This window comes from Sciurus vulgaris (genome assembly GCF_902686455.1).
Source record: "Sciurus vulgaris genome assembly, chromosome: 3".
In the NCBI taxonomy this organism is placed as follows: Eukaryota; Metazoa; Chordata; class Mammalia; order Rodentia; family Sciuridae; genus Sciurus; species Sciurus vulgaris.
This window is the reverse complement of record NC_136463.1, coordinates 128,190,893-128,211,463: the sequence shown is the minus strand read 5'-3', so window position 1 is coordinate 128,211,463 and position 20,571 is coordinate 128,190,893. Positions and strand designations below refer to the sequence as shown.

Sequence of the window (20,571 nt, the reverse complement as noted above, 5' to 3'; positions counted from 1 at the left end):
ATCTCCAATTATAATAGTGGATTTGCCTGTTTCTAAAGACACTTCTATCAGTTTTTGCTTTACACGTTTTGATGCTCTGTTAGGCACATACATATTTGGGGTTGTTATGTCTTTTTGGAAAATTGACCCTTTTACCATTATGCAATACCTCTATTTGTCCTTGCCCTAAAATCTGTTTGTCTAAAATTAATGTGGAGCCAGGTACAGTGGTGCATGCTTGTAATTCCAGCTCAGAAATCTGAGACAGGAGGATCACAAGTATGAGGCCAACCAGAGCAACTTAGTGACCCCCTGTCTCAAGCTTTAAAAAATACAAAGGGCTAGCTCAGTGGTTTTAGCGTAGTGGTAGAGTGTCCCTGGATTCAATAAAATTAATATATATGCTTCAATTTTATTTGGTAACTGTTAGCATGGTATATCTTTCTCCATCCATGCATCCTTTTTTGTTTTGTTTTGTTTGTTTTGTTTTTGTTTTTGTCTTTTGTGGTGCTGGGGTTCAAACTCAGAGGCTACAACATGCTAGACCAGCACTCAGTTATTGAGCTACACCCCAGTCCCATTCTTTTACTTTTAATCTGTGTCTTTTTTTCTTTTTTTCTTTTCTTTTGGTGGGGGGCAGATATTGGGGGTTGAACTCAGGGGCACTTTACACTAACTACATCCCCAGTTCTTTTTTTTTATTTCTTTTTTTTATTTGAGATAGGGTCTTGCTAAGCTGCAGATGCTGGCCTTGACCTTGTGATCTTTCTGCCTCTGCCTCCCAAGTTGCTGGGATTATAAGTGTTTGTCCCCAGCTCCTGTGCCTTTATCTTTAAAGTGGATTTCTTTTAGATATACAGTTGGGTCTTGTTTTTTTATGTTAATTGGTAGGTTAAGACTCTTCATATAAAAGTAATGATTGATATAGTTGAGTTAATAGTTACCATTTTTGTAATTGTTTTCTATTCATTGCCCTGGTTCATTTTTTCATTTTTGTTCCTGTTTTTCTGCTTCCTCTGGTTTTAAATTGAGTATTTTATGATTCCATTTTTTCTCTTAACATTTCAATTATACTTCATTTTGATTTTTTTCTTAAGTAGTCATCTCAGACTTTGCAATATACATGTATAACTAAATCTACTTTGAAAGAACACTGTACAACTTACTGGGTGCAGGTGCCTTCTAACAAGTAACCTGTTTTCTATTATATAACAGAGTTCTTCTCTCCGTTACTGTTATACATTTCATTTACTCATAAGCTGTAATCATTTATTGTCACCGCTATTATTTTGAATAAACAGTTATCTTTTAGATCAATTAAGAATATGAAAAATGGGTTGGGGATATAGCTCCATGGTAAAACACTTGTCTAGTATGCACAGGGCCCTGAATTGATCCCCAGCACTGCAAATGAAAACAAATTGAAAGATAAAAGATTTTATTGATTTTATTTGACCTTATTTATTCTTTCTTGAACACTCTTCCTTTCTCTTGTAGATCTGAATTTCTGACCCATGTCATTTCTTTCTGTCTGAAAAAACTTAAAGGCAAGTGTACTGACAGCACATTTCCTGTTTGTTTTGTTTTTTTAAAGAAGGTCTTTATTTCTTTTTCACTTTTGAACAGTAATTTCACTGATACTGAATTCTACATTGGTTGGGTGTTTTCTTTCAACGTTTCATTTCACTCAACTCTGTGTGAAGGATGAATTCACTGAGTATAGAAACATATGTCCACTCTACCACTGAGCCACATCCCTAAGCCCCTCATTTTCTTCTTGCTTGCTTCTCTTAAGAGAAATCCAGTGTAATTCTTATCCTTGCTCCTCTCTAAGCATGGTGCTTTTTTCCTATAGCATCATTCATGACTTTCTCTTCAACTTTGATTTTTTGCAGTATGAATATGATGTACACAGCTGATTATTTTTGGCATTCATCCTGTTTGGTGTTCTCAGGCTCTGGACCTGTGGTTTGATGTATATCATTAACTTTAGGAAATTCTCAGTCATTATTTTTCAGACATTTCTTTTGTTTTCTTTCTTCTCTTTCTTGTATTCCTATTATGTATACTTATATATTTTATAATTGTCCTACAGCTCTTGGGTATTCTTTCTTCTCTTCAGTTGGAAGGTTCTATTGCTATATCTTTTTCATTTATTTATTTTTATCTTGGTTCTTAGGATTAAATCTAGGGCCTCATGCATGCTAAGGACACACTACACTGAAGTACTTTCTGTTGACATATCTTAAAACTCACTGATTCTTTCTTACTGATGAGTCCACCAAAGGTATTCTTCCTTCTCTTTTTGACAAGAGGTGGTGCAGTACTAGGGATGGAATCCAGGGGTGCTCTCCCACTGAGCTCCATCTGTAGCCTTTTTTATTTGGAGTTTTGGAGTTTCCCAGATTGGCCTCCAATTTACTATCTTCCTGCCTCAGCCTCCCAAATAGCTGGAATTTTGAGGGATGTGCCACTATGCCTGGTGGCATTCTTCATTCTATTAGTACTTTTATTGCTAGTATTTCTTTTTTCTTCTTTCTTAGAGTTCCAGGTCTCTGTTTGTATTACCATGTGTTCTAAATGTTGCTCACTTTTTCCATTAGAGCCCTTAGCATATCAATCTTAGTTATTCATATTTTCAGTCTGATAATTCCACAATCTGCCATATCTGAGTTTGGTTGTGATATTTGCCTTTTTCTTCAGATTTTTTTTCTCCCTCCCTCTCCCTCTCCTTCTCCCCAAAATTTTATCCCCCTACCCCTCCATACTTTATAATTTTTTGTTGAAAGCCAGACATAGTTTATCAGATAAATGGAACTTATGTAAATAGTCCTTTACTCTGAGATTTTATATTTATCTGCCTTGGAGTTAGGCAGTATGGACTGTTTGTGTATAGCTATAGATGTCTAATGCTAAAATTTTCTCTAGTGTCTCCCTCTTATTTTTTGGTTTCCCAAGAGACTCCTTCTTTAACATTAAGAGTCTGAGTACTGGGGCTGGAGATATGGCTCAGTTGGTAGAGTGCTTGCCTCGCAAGCACAAGGCACTGGGTTCAATCCCCAGGACTGCAAAAAAAAAAGAGTCTGACTATTGCATTTCTTTCATTTGCAATACCTTTAATGTGGTGGTAAAATGTGGGTGAAGGGGAAGCATTCTAGTCCTATGATTAGGTACTACGTCTTTTAGTTAGCCTGTGCCCTTCCTTGGCTATAACTTTCACACGTGCTTCTCAGCATTTTCCCTACACTTAGATTTTTCCCCCATGTAGGTTAGACTTTGGCAAAATAGTTTCTCTAGAGAGTAACATTTGTTAAAGACCATAAATGAGCATATTTCAAAATGCTTACTTTCCCCTTCCCATTGATATAAGGGAGGGACAGGGGATTGTTCTTGGTCCTCACAGTGAGAGCCAGGTAGGGCTTCTAGAAACGAAACTCATCAAAGTGTGGGGCCAGTCTTACAAGGGCCCCACAGTTTTTCTCTCTCAAGTTAGTCCCTACTCCAACTCCACAGTCTGGCAGTTACCTGTAATATTCCTACCAGTTGCTTTCTCCAGCAATGGTTTCTGATACCAGCAATCTATAAATTCTGCGCCACCTGTCTCCAGTTTTCAGTGTCATTTTGCCCTGCAGCAAAATTTTCTGAAGATCTAAGATTGGTTGATTTTCATGTTTTGAGTTTTTTCTTCTTGTGAAGACAGAGCTTTCAAGCTCTTTCATATAAAAGTGAATAAACATTGACCCCAAATTTGAGTAAAATGTTTTCTTTCATATTTTAGTTTTGCATTTGAGATTTCAGTTGCTATACATTTAAATTACTTTGCCATACTGGCTATAATTTTAAATATTTGTAATTGACAAATTTCACATTTTTAGTAAAAGTAAATTTAAAATTGGAACACTATTACTAGATTTACTAGACATCTACGAACTTGTATTTTCTTTATATTGCCTGAGTCTTGATCCAGATACCCCACAAATAGCTAAGATGATAATAGGAAACTTAATGTTTTAATATCGCTACCTAATCTCATTTATACCAATAACTTTCAGCCTTTGGGAACAATCCAAAAATGAATAAATGTTTAAAGTAAGGAAAACCTTTTTTTTTTTCTTTGCAGTGTTTGGGGTTGAACCCATAGCCTCAAGCATGCTAGTATCCCCAGTCCTAAGGAAAGCCTTATTGTACATTTGCACAAGATTTGTGTACCACTGCTGTTTTCTTTGCCTAAATTTCCCTCTTGATTTTAATTTTTCTTGAAGAGTATTATACTAATCCATAGTACTGATAAAAGTTTTCCACAAAAAAATCTTCCATGTGCTGCTCCTCAGTCATATCAACAGTCTTTCGTGTTTGAAGTCATTTTTATTGCTTGGGAACATGTTTGAGAAATATAATAATTGTCTAATCATAAGCTTTGCTAAAAGTACACTTAGGAGCATGCTAGAGGGACTTGCTGTAGAAAGAAAAATGGTAAACTTAGTAACCCTTCTGTCAACCCACCTGTATCTGTTGTGGAGTTCTCATATGCAGCTCCTTGAAGAGGTAAATTCTGCCAGCACACCCATGAAGATAACCCTTCATCTGATGGCAGACTTTTTTCAGTCTTCCAACATAATCCTTCTGCAGAAAAGCATGTTTACCAAAATCTTATTAAAGCTAAACTCAGTAGGCAGTGTTTTAGTCCATTTTATATTACTCTAAAAGAATACCTGAGAATGTGTGATTGATTCATTTGTAATGAATTGAACCCAGAGGCACATAACCACTGGGCCACATCCATCCCCAGGCCTTTTTTTATACTTTATTAGAGATAGGTCTTGCTAAGTTGCTTAGAGCTTGAAAAGTTGCTGATGCTGACTTTGAACTCCCAATCCTCCTGCCTCAGCGTCCTGAGCCCCTGGGATTACAGGCCTGTGCCACTGTGCCCAGCAGAATGGGTGATTTATCAAGAATAGAGATTTATTATGGCCCATGGTTCTAGAGGCTGGGAAGTTGGACTGGCATCTGCTTGGCTCCTAGAAAAGGCCTTGTGCTGTTTCAGCTTGGAAAGTGGAAGAACATGTAGGCATACTTTATAATAACCCACTGAAGAGGTTATTAATCCTGTCCTAAAGAGTGAGAGTGAAAACTCCCTCCTTCTCTCCCTCCTTTCCACTGGATAGCATTAATCCCTCCATGTGGGTTTATTGCTCTACTAAACACTTCTTAAAGGTCCTACTACCTCTCAACACCATGACACTGGGGACCAAGGCTCAGCATGAGTTTTGGTGGGGTCCAAACTACATTTAAACCGTGGGCAGGCAGATATTAAAACGAACAAAGAATTCACTTCTAAATAAAGAAGTTAGGCCACCAGTTCTCTCCTTTATAATAATATAGTTGATTGCAGTTGCTTATACTTAAGTTTTCTTCTTAATATGTAGATGATTTTATGTTGTTAAATATTTTTCACCAGAAGAAGCTAGTTAGCTGAAAAGAAATATAGACCTATTAAAGAAATTATCTAGGCCTGGCACCATGATGCACACCTATAATCCCAGCGGTCTCAGGAGGCTGAGGCAAGAGGACCACAGGTTCAAAGACAGCCTCAGCAACTTCGCAAGGCCCTGAGCAACTTAGCAAGACCCCGTCTCAAAATAAAATATAAAAAAAGGCTGGGAATTGGCTCAGTGGTTAAGTGCCCCTGAGTTCAACCCTGATACCAAAAAAATGAGAGAAAGATTATCTAGTAAAACTGTCAAGTCATAGTGTGTCAAAGTAAAATGATACTCTTTATTAGTACTTTAAATTTTAAGTGACACCAGTGGTTATTTCAGATTATTTATATGTATTACTATAATTTAGTGATTAAATTTGTGAAAGTGGCTATTCCTTGAAATTCTGCTGATATGAACAAATTAATTACAGTCCTACAGTAAATGACTCTATTCTGTGTTAAAGGCAAGTGTGGAACTAGAGAAGGCTACAACTCCCACATTCTCAAAGGGGTATTATGATCTCAGATCACAGTTATAATTCTCTTTCATATATCTCTTCCTATTAATATCATTGCATCCTTTCAAGGTCTGCCAACCTCAGTACAGAAATTAGTTTGAGATTTACCTAGGAAGGAAAAGGAAATGAATAAAATTCAGTCCACCTAGTAAATATTAGTTCTTCCACCCAGGTCAAACTTAATGAACTTAATATTAACCTTCATTGTGTTCCAAATGCTTTATTTTTTATCTTTTCCTAAATCCTATGAAAACTTAAAAATCAAACTCAAAATCTGTTTTACTCCTGAGAAGTGTAAGTCTTTCTGAGATAGGACCTGTGTCTTATTTATTTTTGTATTCCCATTGCCTTAAACAATGTACTACTTAGTAAATAATAGTTAGTGAATACAAGGCTTGGCTAAACTCTTCTAAACATCATTGTTGATCATCTCCTCTGAATATGTTTTATAATAGAAATTTATAATTTGTTTTACCTATGAACTAATTTTCCCCAAAATATTACAAGTTTAAAGTAAAAACCAAGTTCTCTAAAAGTTCTAGTGAGATGAAATAAGCCCTCACTAACACACATATTTAAAAAATAATTTTCTATGACACATAAGAAAATTCCCTATACAAACTATATATGGATATAGTGAGAGTCTATAGTGTCATAGTTACATGGTAATTACTACTGACAGAAAAGATCATGTGTAACTTTTTTTTTTTTAAGTAAAATGCACTGGTCTTATGTATAGCGTTTAAGTTTGGCAAATGTACACACCTAGTAACAAACATCCCTGACCAGATAAAGAGCATTGCCATCACCCTAGAAAATTCCTCTCTGCCACTTTCCAGTCTGCCTCCTCCAACCATGAACTTCTAATCCCATCTATTAGTCATACCTGGGTTTTCATTTTTGTTTTTTGTTTTTGGCACTAGGGATTTAACCCAGGGGCATTTTAGCACTAAGCTACATCCCCAGCCCTTTTTATCTTGAGTCAGGGTTTCACTGTGTTGCTTAGAGCCTTGCTAATTTGCTCATTCTGGCCTTGATTTTGTGATCTTCTTGCCTTAACGTCCTGAGTCTCTGGGATTACAGGCCTGTGCCAGCTAATCATACGTATTCTTGAACTTCATATAGATGAAATCATACATTATGTTCTGAGATTCATGGATGCATAACTTTTCAAGGTTATTAGATATGTACTCACTGCTAATACTTCACGTTTTCACAACACAAATGATTCTTCTTAGTCCTTTAGGGTTATGATTAACTTTATTATTGCTGGTTGCCTTTGTGTACTTTTTAGACACATGGACTAAAATGAAATGTTTAATTTTCCTTTACATCGTGTGTTTTAATAGAGATCAATTAGCTGTCTTTAGTATGAACTTGGGATGAGGGCAATAAGAAATCCTATTGTTTCCAGCCTCCACAAAGATGAACTGGCAGTGTGTCAGGAAAATTCCCAGTGTGGAGCAGTTTTATTACAATTCAGTACAATTGGTTCTTGCATAACCTTTAGAAAATCATACATAAAACATTCTCATCTATATAAATAAAAATCACCCACACATTTTATTAATAGCTTTGTTCACTTTTTTCCCTGGGAATTATGCTGCATGTTCCTACTGTGTCCCTTTTTTCAGTCTTTTAAAAAAGACAACTTTCTATACGCTTTCTTAAAAGCAAAGTGGTTACAGTGATATATGGAATCAAATATAAGTGTGAGATAATTCTTGATAATTCCCACAAGGCCTAGATCTCCCTCTTGATAATGTACTATAACTAGTGTTTCTAAGTGTCACAGTCAGTTTAACCTTAGGAAAGAAAAAAGGACAGAAGATTATGCTTTCACAGAAATGATAATCAAGTTTTATTTTATTTGTGATAATATGATTTATTTATTCATATTCAATCTGGGGATTGAACCCACAGTCTTGTGTATGCTAAGCATGTGTTCTACCACTTAGCTATACTCCCAACCATCTCTGGAGTGTTTTGGGGGTTTTATTGGTGATGGTGGTTTGGTTTGTTTGTTTCTGATGTTACTAAGGGTAAAACACAGGCCTTCAGAATTGCTAGGCAAAAGCTGTACTATTAAACTACATCCCCAGTACAGGGGAGTTATTTATCTTATTTATTTATTTATTTATTTATTCATGCATGCATGCATCCTTGGAGATTCGATCCTAGGGTACTCTACCACTGAACTATATTCCCAGCTCTCTTTATTTTTGGAGACAGGGTCTCTCCAAGTTGCACAGGCTGTCCTTGAACTTGGGACCTTCCTGCTTGGGCCTCCTGGGTAGCTAAAATTATGGGGCATGCAGCAAAACTAGCCAATGGGCATTATTTTAAAATACACACTTTTAAGTTTATGTTGCTGTTTAATTAAAGCTGCAGTAAATACATGGTAAAAGAGGTTATAGAACATACCAAGTAGAAGTCTTAGTCTGTTTTGCTTAACTAGAGATATGTTTTGAGGCTATCATTTTCTGGAATACAAACTTTTTGGAAGATTTTTCTATATATTCCTCCAAAGGGAATACTAAAATAATCTAATAATAAGCCTCTAGGATCTAACTACCAATATACAGAAAATTCAGGAGCTAGAAGAACATGTTAAACAGTATCACTCTCCATAATGTGGGATATTTAACAGGACAGATTACCTGGTTTCTTCAACAAATGAACAGCAGGTTCAAGGGGAGGAGTGGGTAGGTTTTTTAAGATTAGAAACTTGATACAATTGGAGAAACTTAGATTATCAATATTGATAGGTACATTAAAAATATTGCAATTTTAAGAAATTGTCCTTGTGATTAATACCAAAGTGATATATGAGATTTTAAAATACTTTTCCAGAAAAGAATGTTGGATATAATGGATGAAACAAGAATGGTAATATAGTAATTGTAGAAGCTATGTTACTTAGGTTTAAAACATTCTATACCATAAAGTTTAAGTAAAAGACACACTTGGGCTAGGGATGTAGCTAAGTAGAAGATTGCTTGCCCTAGCGCACACAAGTCCCTGGTTCAATCCCCAACACCATCAAACAACACACATACAATTGGAAAGGGAAAAACAGATCACCACAGTAATAGCCAAACTATATTCACTTTCAGAATAGCAGTTTAGTGGCTGGGGATGTAGCTCAGTTGGTAGAGTGCTTGCCTCCCATGCATAAGGCCCTGGGTTCTAATCCCCAGCACTACAAAAAAAAAGGAATAGCAAGTTTAGTTTAGCAAATAGCAACATCCCTATAAATTAACATGTTAAGTTTGGGGAAGGATAAAAAGGCTTTTAATAGTGCAGCCTTACTCAACCTACAATTCAGTACCTGCTTTTCTCACACTTAATACCATAGAGTTTTAGACAATAATAAAAGAATAATGAACTCCCAATGGAAGATACGCCTGACATTGGGAATAGTAGATGGACCTAATTCTAGCAGCAAAACACAAAAAGATCTGTTTTTCACCTTAGTCTCCCTCTTGTGCCATTTGTGGCATTTACCTGGGACTGCTATCTTCTAATTGTGGAGAGGTCAGATATGTGGCCTTTCCTCATAGCCAGACCTTTGGCTTTGTATATAAATCTGTAAAAAAATACCTATTTTTCTGCAGAACATTTTTTACTTTCTATTGCTCATTGCTTTCATTTAGTTATATGTTTTTGAAAAAGTGTGCTTTTTTCCTTTTCTTTCTTTTTTTTTTTTTGTTGTTGTTGTTGTTTGTTTGTTTGTTTTGTCTTTCCTTAGTGGTACTGGGAATTGAGCCCAGGGCCTCAAAAGTACTCACTCTACCACTGAGCTACATCCCCATACCCCGCTCCTTTTTTCTTTTTTTTCTTTTTTTTGGGGGTGACAGGGTCTCACTAAATTGCCCACACAGCCCTTGTGATCTTCCCGCCTTGGCCTCCCAAATAGCTGGGATTGCAGGTGTGCACCAGTGGACCTGGCTAAAATAAATGTTCTTAATGAGTAGGTTAAGACCCGAACAAACATAATTTGTACAGCTCAGTTTACCTTCTGGGAATTTTTTCTTTCCTTTGATACTGATTGCATGGTGTTTTTCCTAGGAGTCCAGCTCTCATTAGTATATAGAACTGAACACCATAGTCACTATTGATACTTTTACAATAAGGAAAGTTTGCAGAAAAAAATTAATATTGAGAGTCGTTCCTTCAGTGGACTTTCTTTATAAGTCAGAACGTTGATTTTTATGCTGTGGAGGTTTAACCCAGCTCGGCTGAATGATACAGAAAGTCTTTGCAAATCTACATTTTAGAGCAGATGCCCTTTTTATTAATTCTCTAGAATTATTCTGCCATAGTAATTTTAAGAGTTAGCTAAATATTTCTGAGACCCAACTCCATCTGTAATTTAAGTTAAGGTACCATATATAAAAATGTAGTCACTTTTTGTATTTGAACATTCATGTTTTCTGTTTTATTAGTATATGTATATAATGTATTATGTCAATTTTGAGTTCTCAACCTGGTGTCATTTCTGTCAGTATAACTCTGCATAGCCACTGCCACAGTAACATGAAAGTATAAAGATGTGTTAAATATATCTTCATTAAACCTGACGTGTCACATCCTCTAAACACAGAGCTTTAAATGTAGAACTTTGGATGCTAGGAGGTTTTAAGTACGAAAATGGGTGAAAAAGCCAGGCATGGTGGAACACTCCTATAGTCCCAGTGACTTGGGAGGCTGAAGCAGGAAGGTCACAAGTTTGAGACCAGCCTCAGCAACCTAAGGAGACCCTAAGCAGTTTAGCAAGATCCTGTCTCAAAATAAAAAGTAAAATATGCTAAGAATGTGTTTCAGTAGTTAAGCACCACTGCATTCAATCCCCAGTACCCAAAAAATTAAAATTAAAAAAAAATAGGTGACTAAGACTAGATTTGAAAAGTGTTACTACTAAGAACATTTTTAAAAATTATGAAGACTCATAAAATAATTGTAAAGGTTATATAGCTACTGGTAAAAACGAAGTATTACTATTGAGTACAGTTCGTCAGGCACTTCACTAAGCACTGTATTTTCAGTTTTACAGAGTAGAAGTGTATGCTGTTTTTGTACTACACAAAGTTCAGCTGGGGTTTCAGAGAAATATAAATGCCAGAAGAGTAATGGTTGTTGTGAAATCTGTATAATCTGTCACATTGGTCAAAGAGATCATTTTCTTGAAGTAGTTGGAAGTACTGTAAAGAATTCATGTTTTCTAAAACATTAAAATTACCCATCTTGTGATGAAAACTAATGAAATTAGTGGCCACCTCTCATCCTAATGACCATGCATGCTCTTTGGCCCTTTACTACAGTGGTTTTTAATCTTAATTCTTAGCATGTTTGCTTTCTGAATTCATTTGACATCTAATAAAGTTGTTGACAGGGAAATGTAGTTTTGACATCAAAGGACACATTTTCTACTTTCTAAAATTATGTTCCTACATGTGAAATTTGAGAATCCAATTTTGTTGTTTTTTGGTTTGGGGTTTGGGGTTTTTGGTTTTGCTATGCCCTGGCTCAAACCCAGGTCCTTGCAGGCACACTAGATAAGCATTCTCCCATTCTGGTACACAGAGCAGTTATTCATTCATGTGAAGCCATTAATTCTATGAGCACTTTTATGCCATTTAGAGACAACTAGTACTAATACTTAAAATTTGATTTTTATTTAAGATTTTATTGTCAATATTAGTAACCACATTGAGTAATTTTAAAGGGTCATTAATGTAATCCATAGGAATTAAATATGAACTCCCCCCATATGCCAATGATAGGCAGTTTCCTCCCTGTCCTCTTCTTCATATCTAGAGCAGATGTTCAGTATTTCTTGATGAATATAACTAAAGTGGTAAAGCCTAGAGAGTCCAATAAGGTAGTAACTTTTTTCACCTAATTTTACCAAAGCTGCTATTGACAAGTGAACAGATTTGGATTGATTGCCTTTTCCTTTCCATGGTAACATAAAGTTTCCATGTTAACAATAAATAAGTGATAAAAGACCAATAAAGCAGAGAGAAGAAAAAAGAAATAAACAAAATTTTTAATCAGCAGGCTAGAGAATCTGTTTCTGAATGTTTCTGTCTCCCACTATCTAAGTCTGTCTTCAGTAACTGTCTTAATCTTTCTTGTAATTACAGACATGTGGCCCAGTGTAGTTCACTTAAGCTAATGTACATGGTTTTAGGCCAGAAACTTGGAAGTAGTTACCATGAAATGTTGTCAGTTTGCTACCTACAGGGAAAACAAAATGGAACAGGAATATAGAAAAGAAGGAGTAAAGAATCTCACCTGCCTTACATAGCCTTATTTTGAGGAAAGAGGGCAGACCTTTCTTTTTTTTTTTTTTTTTTTTTAACGTGTCTTTTGTTAGTCCATATCACAGAACCAAAAAGAAGCTCACTTTTCTGTTGGGATTTTGCAAAAAAGGAAACAGCAACTTGTGAAAAACATAAAACATGTATATCTATACCCATCTTAAAATTGCTTATCACCAACCCCAAATTACTAACTAGAAATTTCAAAATCTGGGCATATTTATAACTATTAAAAGTTTAATTGTAGGTTTTTTTTGTCATTTTGTTTTGATCTTATACTAAAAACTTCCAACCAGACAACATGTAAATATATTTTACAATATGACAAAGTTGCATAAGAGAATCCCCTTGCACGTAAAGAAAAATGCAATTATTTTCTATTCTGAATCTCCAGACTGCTGTTTTAGAAAATCATATCTGATTATTTGCTCAGCAGAAGATTATTGAGTTGATTTAGCTGTGATTTTACTTAACAAAGCTTCAACTGCATTCCTACTGTGGAGTCCGAAAAAGGTAGAGAGATATAAATGATACATTCAAACTGTGATTTTTGTGAACAGGGCCATCGATGCACCCCTCGGAGCTAATAGCGGAGATGAGAAACAGTGGGTTTGCACTGAAACGAAATGTACTGGGGAGAAACTTGACCGCAAATGATCCATCACAGGTAATGATCTTTTTATCAGTAAGCTGAAAATGTCTATAAATCTAAATGTGATTGCTTGTGAATTGCTACTTAATGTTTTCCAATATGCATATATCCATAGGAAAGTAACGCAGAGCAAAGAAATTCCTAAAATATATTTTGATTTTGTCTTTATTATTTTAACCTAAATGAGAAATTGTTTATAAACCTATATTTTAATAAATGAAGCAGCTCCTTTGTGTTTATGTGGATAAAATAACTGAACTAGTGTTGATTGTTTTTCCCTTCCTGCCAACTCACCCCTGAATGACTTTAAGTTGAACTAATGGGAAGAAATAAAGACAAACCCCTAAAAATTACAGAAAATATTTTTAAACTTCTTTAATTTATTAAAATGTTCAGAAAAATAGTTGAGTTTGAAGGGTTGTATTATCATATATTCATTTACATACAACTGAAATTATGAAGGCTAAAATTATGAATATTTATGGATATTTTGACCTTCCTATAAGATTCATGACTTCTTTTTTTTCTTTTTTTGCTGTGTTGGTAATTAGCTATATACTAGACAAGTGCTCTACCACTGAGCTAATTCCCAGCCCCTCATGATCCTTCTTGGTTTTATATTTTATTAAATTAAAGATAAAATATTTAAATAGGCAAATGCTAAAATTCAAGAGATAGAGTAGCCTGCTCTAAAGATTTTTCTGTGTTTGTTATTCTTCTCTTCCTGATAAAGTTTCCTAATGCAATTGTATTAACATCTTACGATCCACTGTAGCAGGTAGACTACAAAGAAATTTTTAAAAAATCCCATCACAGTTCCCAGTCCACAATACCATATTCATCTATAGTATGTCCTTATTTAAAAAACAAAACAAACAAAAAAAAAAACTTTTCTCATTTATGAGTGTTTTCTTTCCTACCTGATAACTAACTTGTCTGAAAATCTAGCAATTGAATGATGTCTTTGTTGACCTAGGAGTATGTTGCAAGTGAGGGTGAAGAAGATCCAGAAGTGGAATTCTTAAAGTCACTCACGACCAAACAAAAAGAGAAACTCCTCAGGTAATCGAAAAAGTATATATTTAATAGATATTGTGTGTGTGTGTTTGTGATGCTGGGGATCTAAATCAGGACCTCATGCATACAAGGCAAGTGTGCTACCACTGAACTACACCCCCAGCCCCACTGAGAGCTCTTGAATGTATTAAATATGCATCATGTTGATTAATTTATTCTTCAGCCATAGTAATACAATTTTGTTCTTTTTTTCAATAATGTGAGTATAAGATTGTGTACGCAGATAATACCACAAAACTAATGCACATTTCAGAATATTTAATTTGAAAATTGACTTATTTGTAGGTTTTACTTTTCATAATAAATTTGTATGTATGTATCTTTGCACACAGTTTGTTCTTAGAAAATATTTTTGGCCATGTGTCTTTTTTCTTTTTATGTCTTATAAATTTTTGAGAAATGCTGAAAGAATGTTTAAGGTAAATGTGAATTTTATTAGACTACCTTTGGATTAATAAATCCCAAGAAATGCCTGCTGAATCCAATAGAGGGAGCTCATGATGTTCTCAGTAAGTAGAGTTTTGAGAATGGCTGACAGAAGCCAGTGAAGCCACTTAGCTCAGAGAAACTGAAACATACTATATAAACAAGTTACTCTTCTGAGACTGCAAATTGATCTTTAGAAATTCACAGTGCCCTAATAGAATTGCTCTAATTATTTATAAAACTGAACATTTGTTAAAAACTAGTATGTGATTGTTTTGTTTTATAAACCTAGAAAGGATATATTTATTTTTGTGTACTGGGGATTGAACTCAGGGGTGGTTTACCACTTAATTATGTCCCCAGTCCTTCTTGATTTTTATTTGGAGACAGTGTTTTGAGCCTCGCTAAGTTACCAGGGTTGGCCTTGAACTTACCAAGGCCGATCCTCCTGCCTCAGCTTCCCAAGTAGTTTAGGATTACAGGCATGCACCACTGTGCCCCAGCTTAAGGGTATCAATTTTTAAAGTGTATTTTTGTTCAGAATTTCTGGAGAATATTTTCTTGAATATTGATAATATAATACTAATATTTTCATGCTTTAAAATAATACACAAAAAGTTTCGGTATGTTCAACCGATGTTACACACCTTCCACAGGCTTTCTTTGGTAATACCCTTAGAGTGCTAATTCCAAATTCTGACCCAGTAAGAATTTTTTTTAATAGTCATTTCTGTTGATGAAGTATAGAAAATTGACTTAATGCATTTATTTACCTAAACATAATGTACACATGCCTTGAAAAATTAAAAGTAAAAAATGATTTGTCATTTAATAAAGCAAATAAATTGTTAATATATGGATACCATTTTTTAGTAGCTTCTAGAAAAGAATATATCCATTAACAATTTTATAGTTGATAAAAGGGCTATTTTTCAGTTTGCTACTATTTTTTCCCAATTACAGGAAATTGGATAGACTTGAAAAGAAAAAAAAGAAAAAAGATAGAAAAAAGAAAAAGTTACAGAAGAACAGAGGTAAACACAAAAAACATAAAAGCAAATCCTCCTCTTCCTCCTCCTCTTCCTCTAGTACAGCTTCAGAAAGCAGTAGTGAGAGTGACAAAGAAAAGAAGAAAAGAAAGAAAAACAAGTGTTCAGGAAACAACAGTGATTCTGAAGAAGACAAGTCTAAAAAGAGAAAACTTCATGAAAAACTTTCTAGCAGTTGTAGTAACAAGGAAAAAGTCAAGGAAAAGCCTCAGTTTTTTAAAAAAGAGATTTCAGGAGAGAATAGCAAACGAAGCTATCCTGATGACCACAAGTCTAGAAGCCACCACCACAGCCCAGAGAAGAGAGGGTCAGAAAGAATGGAGGGGAGCAGCAGAAGCCATAGCAGGGATGAGAAGAGTAGGAGAAGCCGAAGCCGAAGTCCTAGTAGTTATAAGCAAAGGGAGATAAGGAAACAGCCACGTCGGAGTCCCAGCGAAGAGCGCGGTAGAGGAAATGACACCAGGAGCCGTGACACTAATACATACAGAGGAGAAAGAATGCACAAGGAGCACGCAGGAGATGAGCACACCAAAGGGACCCACAGAGAAAGAAGCAGAAGTCGGGAGAGAATAAAGAGACCACATGTGACAGTTACCTAGGAATAAAAGCATCTCCACTTTCTTAATGAACACCTTTAGTAAGGGCTAAATTATGTACTGTTATCTTTGTAATAAAAAAAAGCTCTATTTTAATTTCCATCTCTGTAAACTGTCATTTCAAATACAAAACCGTAAGAATGAATTTTGCAAATATTTGTAAGTAACCTATTTTGGGTCTGTAGAAATATTTTCTTTTGGTAACTGTTTCTTGTGCCCTGTACCAGATAAAAACCCCATATAACTCTGACATTTTCTTTGTTCTGAAATATCATTAAAAGAGTGACAGTACATTGAATGGTTATAATTTGATTTTCTTTTTTTTTTTTTGTCAATTCAAAATTGTTATTACTTTTAAGGTTTGAATTTGCTTGAAGCAAAGTGTAATCGTTGAAATCCACTAGTGTGAATTAAACAAGGGATATTTATCAATATTTCTTTAAATCTTTTAAACTCCTTTCAGGTATTTAGTTCTGCACAGTAAGCTGTTTACATTTGGATGATCCATTAGTCTCCTGTGCTACCATAGAGGTAGCATAGAATTTTACCTCAAACTTAAAACAACATAAATGTATTTTCCTAACAATTCTGGAGATCAAAACTGTCACTAGGCTAAAATCAAGGCAGAGGCAGGATTGTGTTCCTTCTGTGGGCTCCAGAGGAAAAAATTCTGTTTGCTTACCTTTCCAACTTCTCACTCGCTCCCTCCCTCCATTTTTCAAAGCTAACCAAGGGGAGTCAAGTTCTTCTCAGCTCTAATTAGGTAGACATTTTGATATTCTTCATTCCTCTACTCTTTTTAGGACCCTTGTAATTACACGGGGGCCACCTAAAGAATCCAGGATAATCTCCTATTTTAAGATTAATTAGCAACCTTAATTCTCCTTTTCCATGTAATGTAACATATGCATGGTTTCTGGGATAGGATGTATATATCTCTGGGGGACCCTTCCACCTACCACAGATGGCCTTTCTACTACTGGCATATATGTATTATAAGATTTTACTTAAAAAGACCAAGCATTTAGATTTTGTCCCAAATGAAATAATATGGACTATTTTGATACATTTCATGAGTATAAGATATATTTAAGCAACTGTAAATTTTCCCATGTGTTTCAAAGGACAAGTTTAGAAAAAATTAGCACAAATCATAAGTAACATGCAATTTCAAAAACCTGTTTCACATCATGGACATAGTATTTTGTTATTAGGGTTCCACTTTTTAAAAAAAAATAATTAATACAAAACATTGATTAGATGGTTTTAATAGTTGGCAGTCACAATTTCTTAGGTTCTGTAAGAAAAGTAAGTTTGAAAGAAAAGTTAAATCACTGAGTAGTCTGATACATATATCTTTGTCGTATCTGTGCACACAAAACAAATGTGCTGCAGGTTAAAAGAAATTAAGGTGGAAGGAACCTTTTGGTTATTTAGATTAAGAGAGTCAGAGCGGGAAAGAGGAACCTGAATTCCTTCTTCACTGTTCTTTCCCAATTTACAGTGCATCTCAAAGATCCATTCCTTCACATTATTAAAGAAAAAAGCATGCATTTGAAATTGATAGACTGCTAATTTACACCTTGAGTTCATCAGTGTTGTAGTGATTATTTTATACCTTAAACCTTTTTAGATTTCATAATTTATATAATGTCAAAACCTATGCAATACTTCTTTAAAAAGGGTTGCTGAACCAATATAGTGCTCATAAAGAAAAATGTTAAAAATGCATCCTGTAATTAAGAATGAATTAAATGCATCATATTTTTCACTTTTATTTGACTCACGAAAGTGTGGTCCACTTTTAACTTTGTAAAGTAGCTATTAGTTTTTTTTAAATCTGATTTAATCCTTCATTGTTAAGATTGAGAAACCATAAAGTGCTATTTCTTTATGAGAAAAATTTTCTTAGAGGAATATTTCTTAGAGGATGATGTCAGTTTGCTGTTTGTCTGTTAACCTTGGTCACCCAAGCATACTAAACAACCCCAATTAGCTAGCATTCTGACTTTGTAAACTTAAAAATGGAAGGGAGGCATTTTCACAGAGAGTTATAACATCATAACAAACAGCTGTAAAGAGGCTCACCTAGTGTACTTTGTGTACCTTAATAATATGGGGGGAAAGTGATTTTTTAATAAAAATATTAGGCATCTAATTCTACTTTTGCTTTTGAAATGTAAAAACCAGAAATGAACCTCGTAACAAAAAGGGTGTCTAGTTGTATGTGTAGCAATTCCTGTAAGTACCAAGAGCCAAAGAAGAATCCTCTTAAGTTTAATGAATATGATTTAAGAACCTAAAGAAAAGTCCTCAACAGACTGGGTGCAGTGGTACCCATTTGTAATCCTGGCTACCCAGGAGGCGGAGACAGGAGGATCACAAGTTGGAGGCCAGCCTGGATAAATTAGCCACACTCCATCTCAGAGAAATACAAAAAGGCTGGGGTTTTAGCTCAGAGTAGAGTGCCCCTACATTTAATCCCCAATACCAGGCAAAGTTAGTACTCCATAGTGCCAATTTTTGGAAAACCTGTGTGATGAGATTGGTCATTGTTCTTACCCTTAATACAGAAGTTTCTTTTAAAGGAATCTGGATACATCCAGACATTTCTTGAGTTGTCCATAGGCCTGGAACTGCACTGAGAAGCAGAGGGCACGTTTGGGGGACATCCCCTTAATCCTTTTACCCCAAACCTGACATTTAAAGTAACACTAGCAAATTAATTCCTGTAGGAGGTGCTGTCGATTTACAAATGACCAGGAAAGATCAGGTTACTAGGTTAAGACTTGTTTATCTGAATATCTACATAGTGAATTAGTCATAATTTCTTTTAATAAGTAACAAAATAGAGGTTGCTGCAGCGTAGCGGCAGGTCTGCTTACCTTGCAATGTGAAATGCATCTTGTTTTGAATCATACTGCTGCAATCTGAAGAGAGCTTTTTATTTGAAAGGTTTGGGGAGACCTTTCTTGCTGTTCTTCCATGAGACGGCTTGCTGATAAGAGAATCAGATCAAGTCCCCGCTGCTGGGAGCAGGCTTCCCCAGTTTTAATCAAGGAACATTGGGTATGCTTTAGCCCTGAAGCTCAGAGTTCAAAATCCACCCGGCCCATTTCACTCCTCTTACCTAGCGACCAGCGAGCCAAGACGCCAGCGAAGACCTCTCAGAAAGGCCACATCCTTCACACCCTGTGCTTAAGACCAGGAAGAAAGCTACATTTTTAGCTCCAGTAGCTGAAGGACACTAAAACATCTTATTTAGGTTTTTCTGAAAAGAAATCTTTGCTCTAGTTACCACTTCTTGAAAAGAGATAAAGAAAGGCATGCAATATCTGTAGGCCTTGAGAGCATTTTAAGATCAAAAGAAGAAATGCTTTTTAAAAGTTGTGAGGAACAAATAGAACCGAGGGAACTTAGCTTTGGGAAACGCGAAGGCAACTGAGAGCTGTCCTGATTGAGGCTCCTAAAACCCGGTTCCCGCTGACAGAAAAGGAAGCAGATAACTCCTCAACACCTTCTTTTCTCCTCCCTCACACCACACTTAACAGAACCCCAGAATCCCCAGAATATAACTAATAATGAAGCGAGGTTCGGAATGAAACGCAAAGAGCTGCTTGGAATGGAGAGAAACGCACGCTCCGGCCGCACTGCCTGTGAGCCGCCTTCCCCAACTCCGAGACACTGAAAACCTCCGTCCCTTCGGCTCCAAGGACTTCCCGAGGGCGTGGGCAGACTTAGAGGTCCAGGGTCGGGCTTCCAAGGACATCGCCCTAAACCAAAAGGAAGCAGGAAGGGGACTGAGGTAGTGTAGTAGGGTGAGTTCCCGACTAGGGTCGCCCCTTCCACTCCCCAGAAGTGACGCCACCCTGCGTTCTCTGATGTTTTCTTTCCCGACGCTCCTGCAATCTTTGGAGCACTCTCCAATGGAGAGACTGAGAATTAGGGGCACACACCATTCCTGGAAGGTGCGCCTCTTGCGCGAGGAGGCCTCTAGACTCCCTACCCACAAAGTGTAGGGGAAAGATTCCGAGTGGGCTCTCTGCACCGGTGCTCCGGCCCCTCTCCACCACGGTGGCCTAAACGCATTCAGAAGAAATTCCCAGGCCACTCCTCGAGCTGAGGGTCAGCGGAGCAGCGCGCCAGGCCCTCGCCTGCCACTTCCCGCCTGAGCTCGCCCGGCCTCCGGCACGTCTCGGGTGCGCAGGTCGGAGGGCGGACTCGCCAGCAGTAGTTAAGAAAGCGAGCGAGTTTCTCTGGTGGCTCCCGCTCCACAGGTGAAGAGGGCGCTTTATGAAGCCAGTGCTAATTTCTCGCTCCTGGGGCAAAAATGAAAATGTCAACGCTTGTCATCTGTCTGCAAGTAGAAAACGACTAGGGAGTTACACCCTATCATTTGCTTTTCTTTTATAAATGAATCACCCCGAAATGATAATATGCACACAAAACAATGCAAAATTCCCAGTGTG

General features: G+C 36.3%; 1 protein-coding gene across 1 annotated transcript in view; it reads left to right on the top strand.

The window, feature by feature from the left end:
- CIRSR (corepressor of RBPJ and splicing regulator) overlaps positions 1 to 16,393 on the top strand; it is a 35,134-nt gene extending 18,741 nt beyond the window's left edge. Inside the window, exons 8-10 of the mRNA XM_079135072.1 lie at positions 12,863 to 12,969; positions 13,931 to 14,016; positions 15,421 to 16,393. Coding sequence (XP_078991198.1) covers positions 12,863 to 12,969; positions 13,931 to 14,016; positions 15,421 to 16,105 — 878 coding nt within the window. The 3' untranslated portion in view covers positions 16,106 to 16,393. The remainder of the gene's footprint in view (positions 1 to 12,862; positions 12,970 to 13,930; positions 14,017 to 15,420) is intronic.
- Positions 16,394 to 20,571: the final 4,178 nt, after the last annotated feature.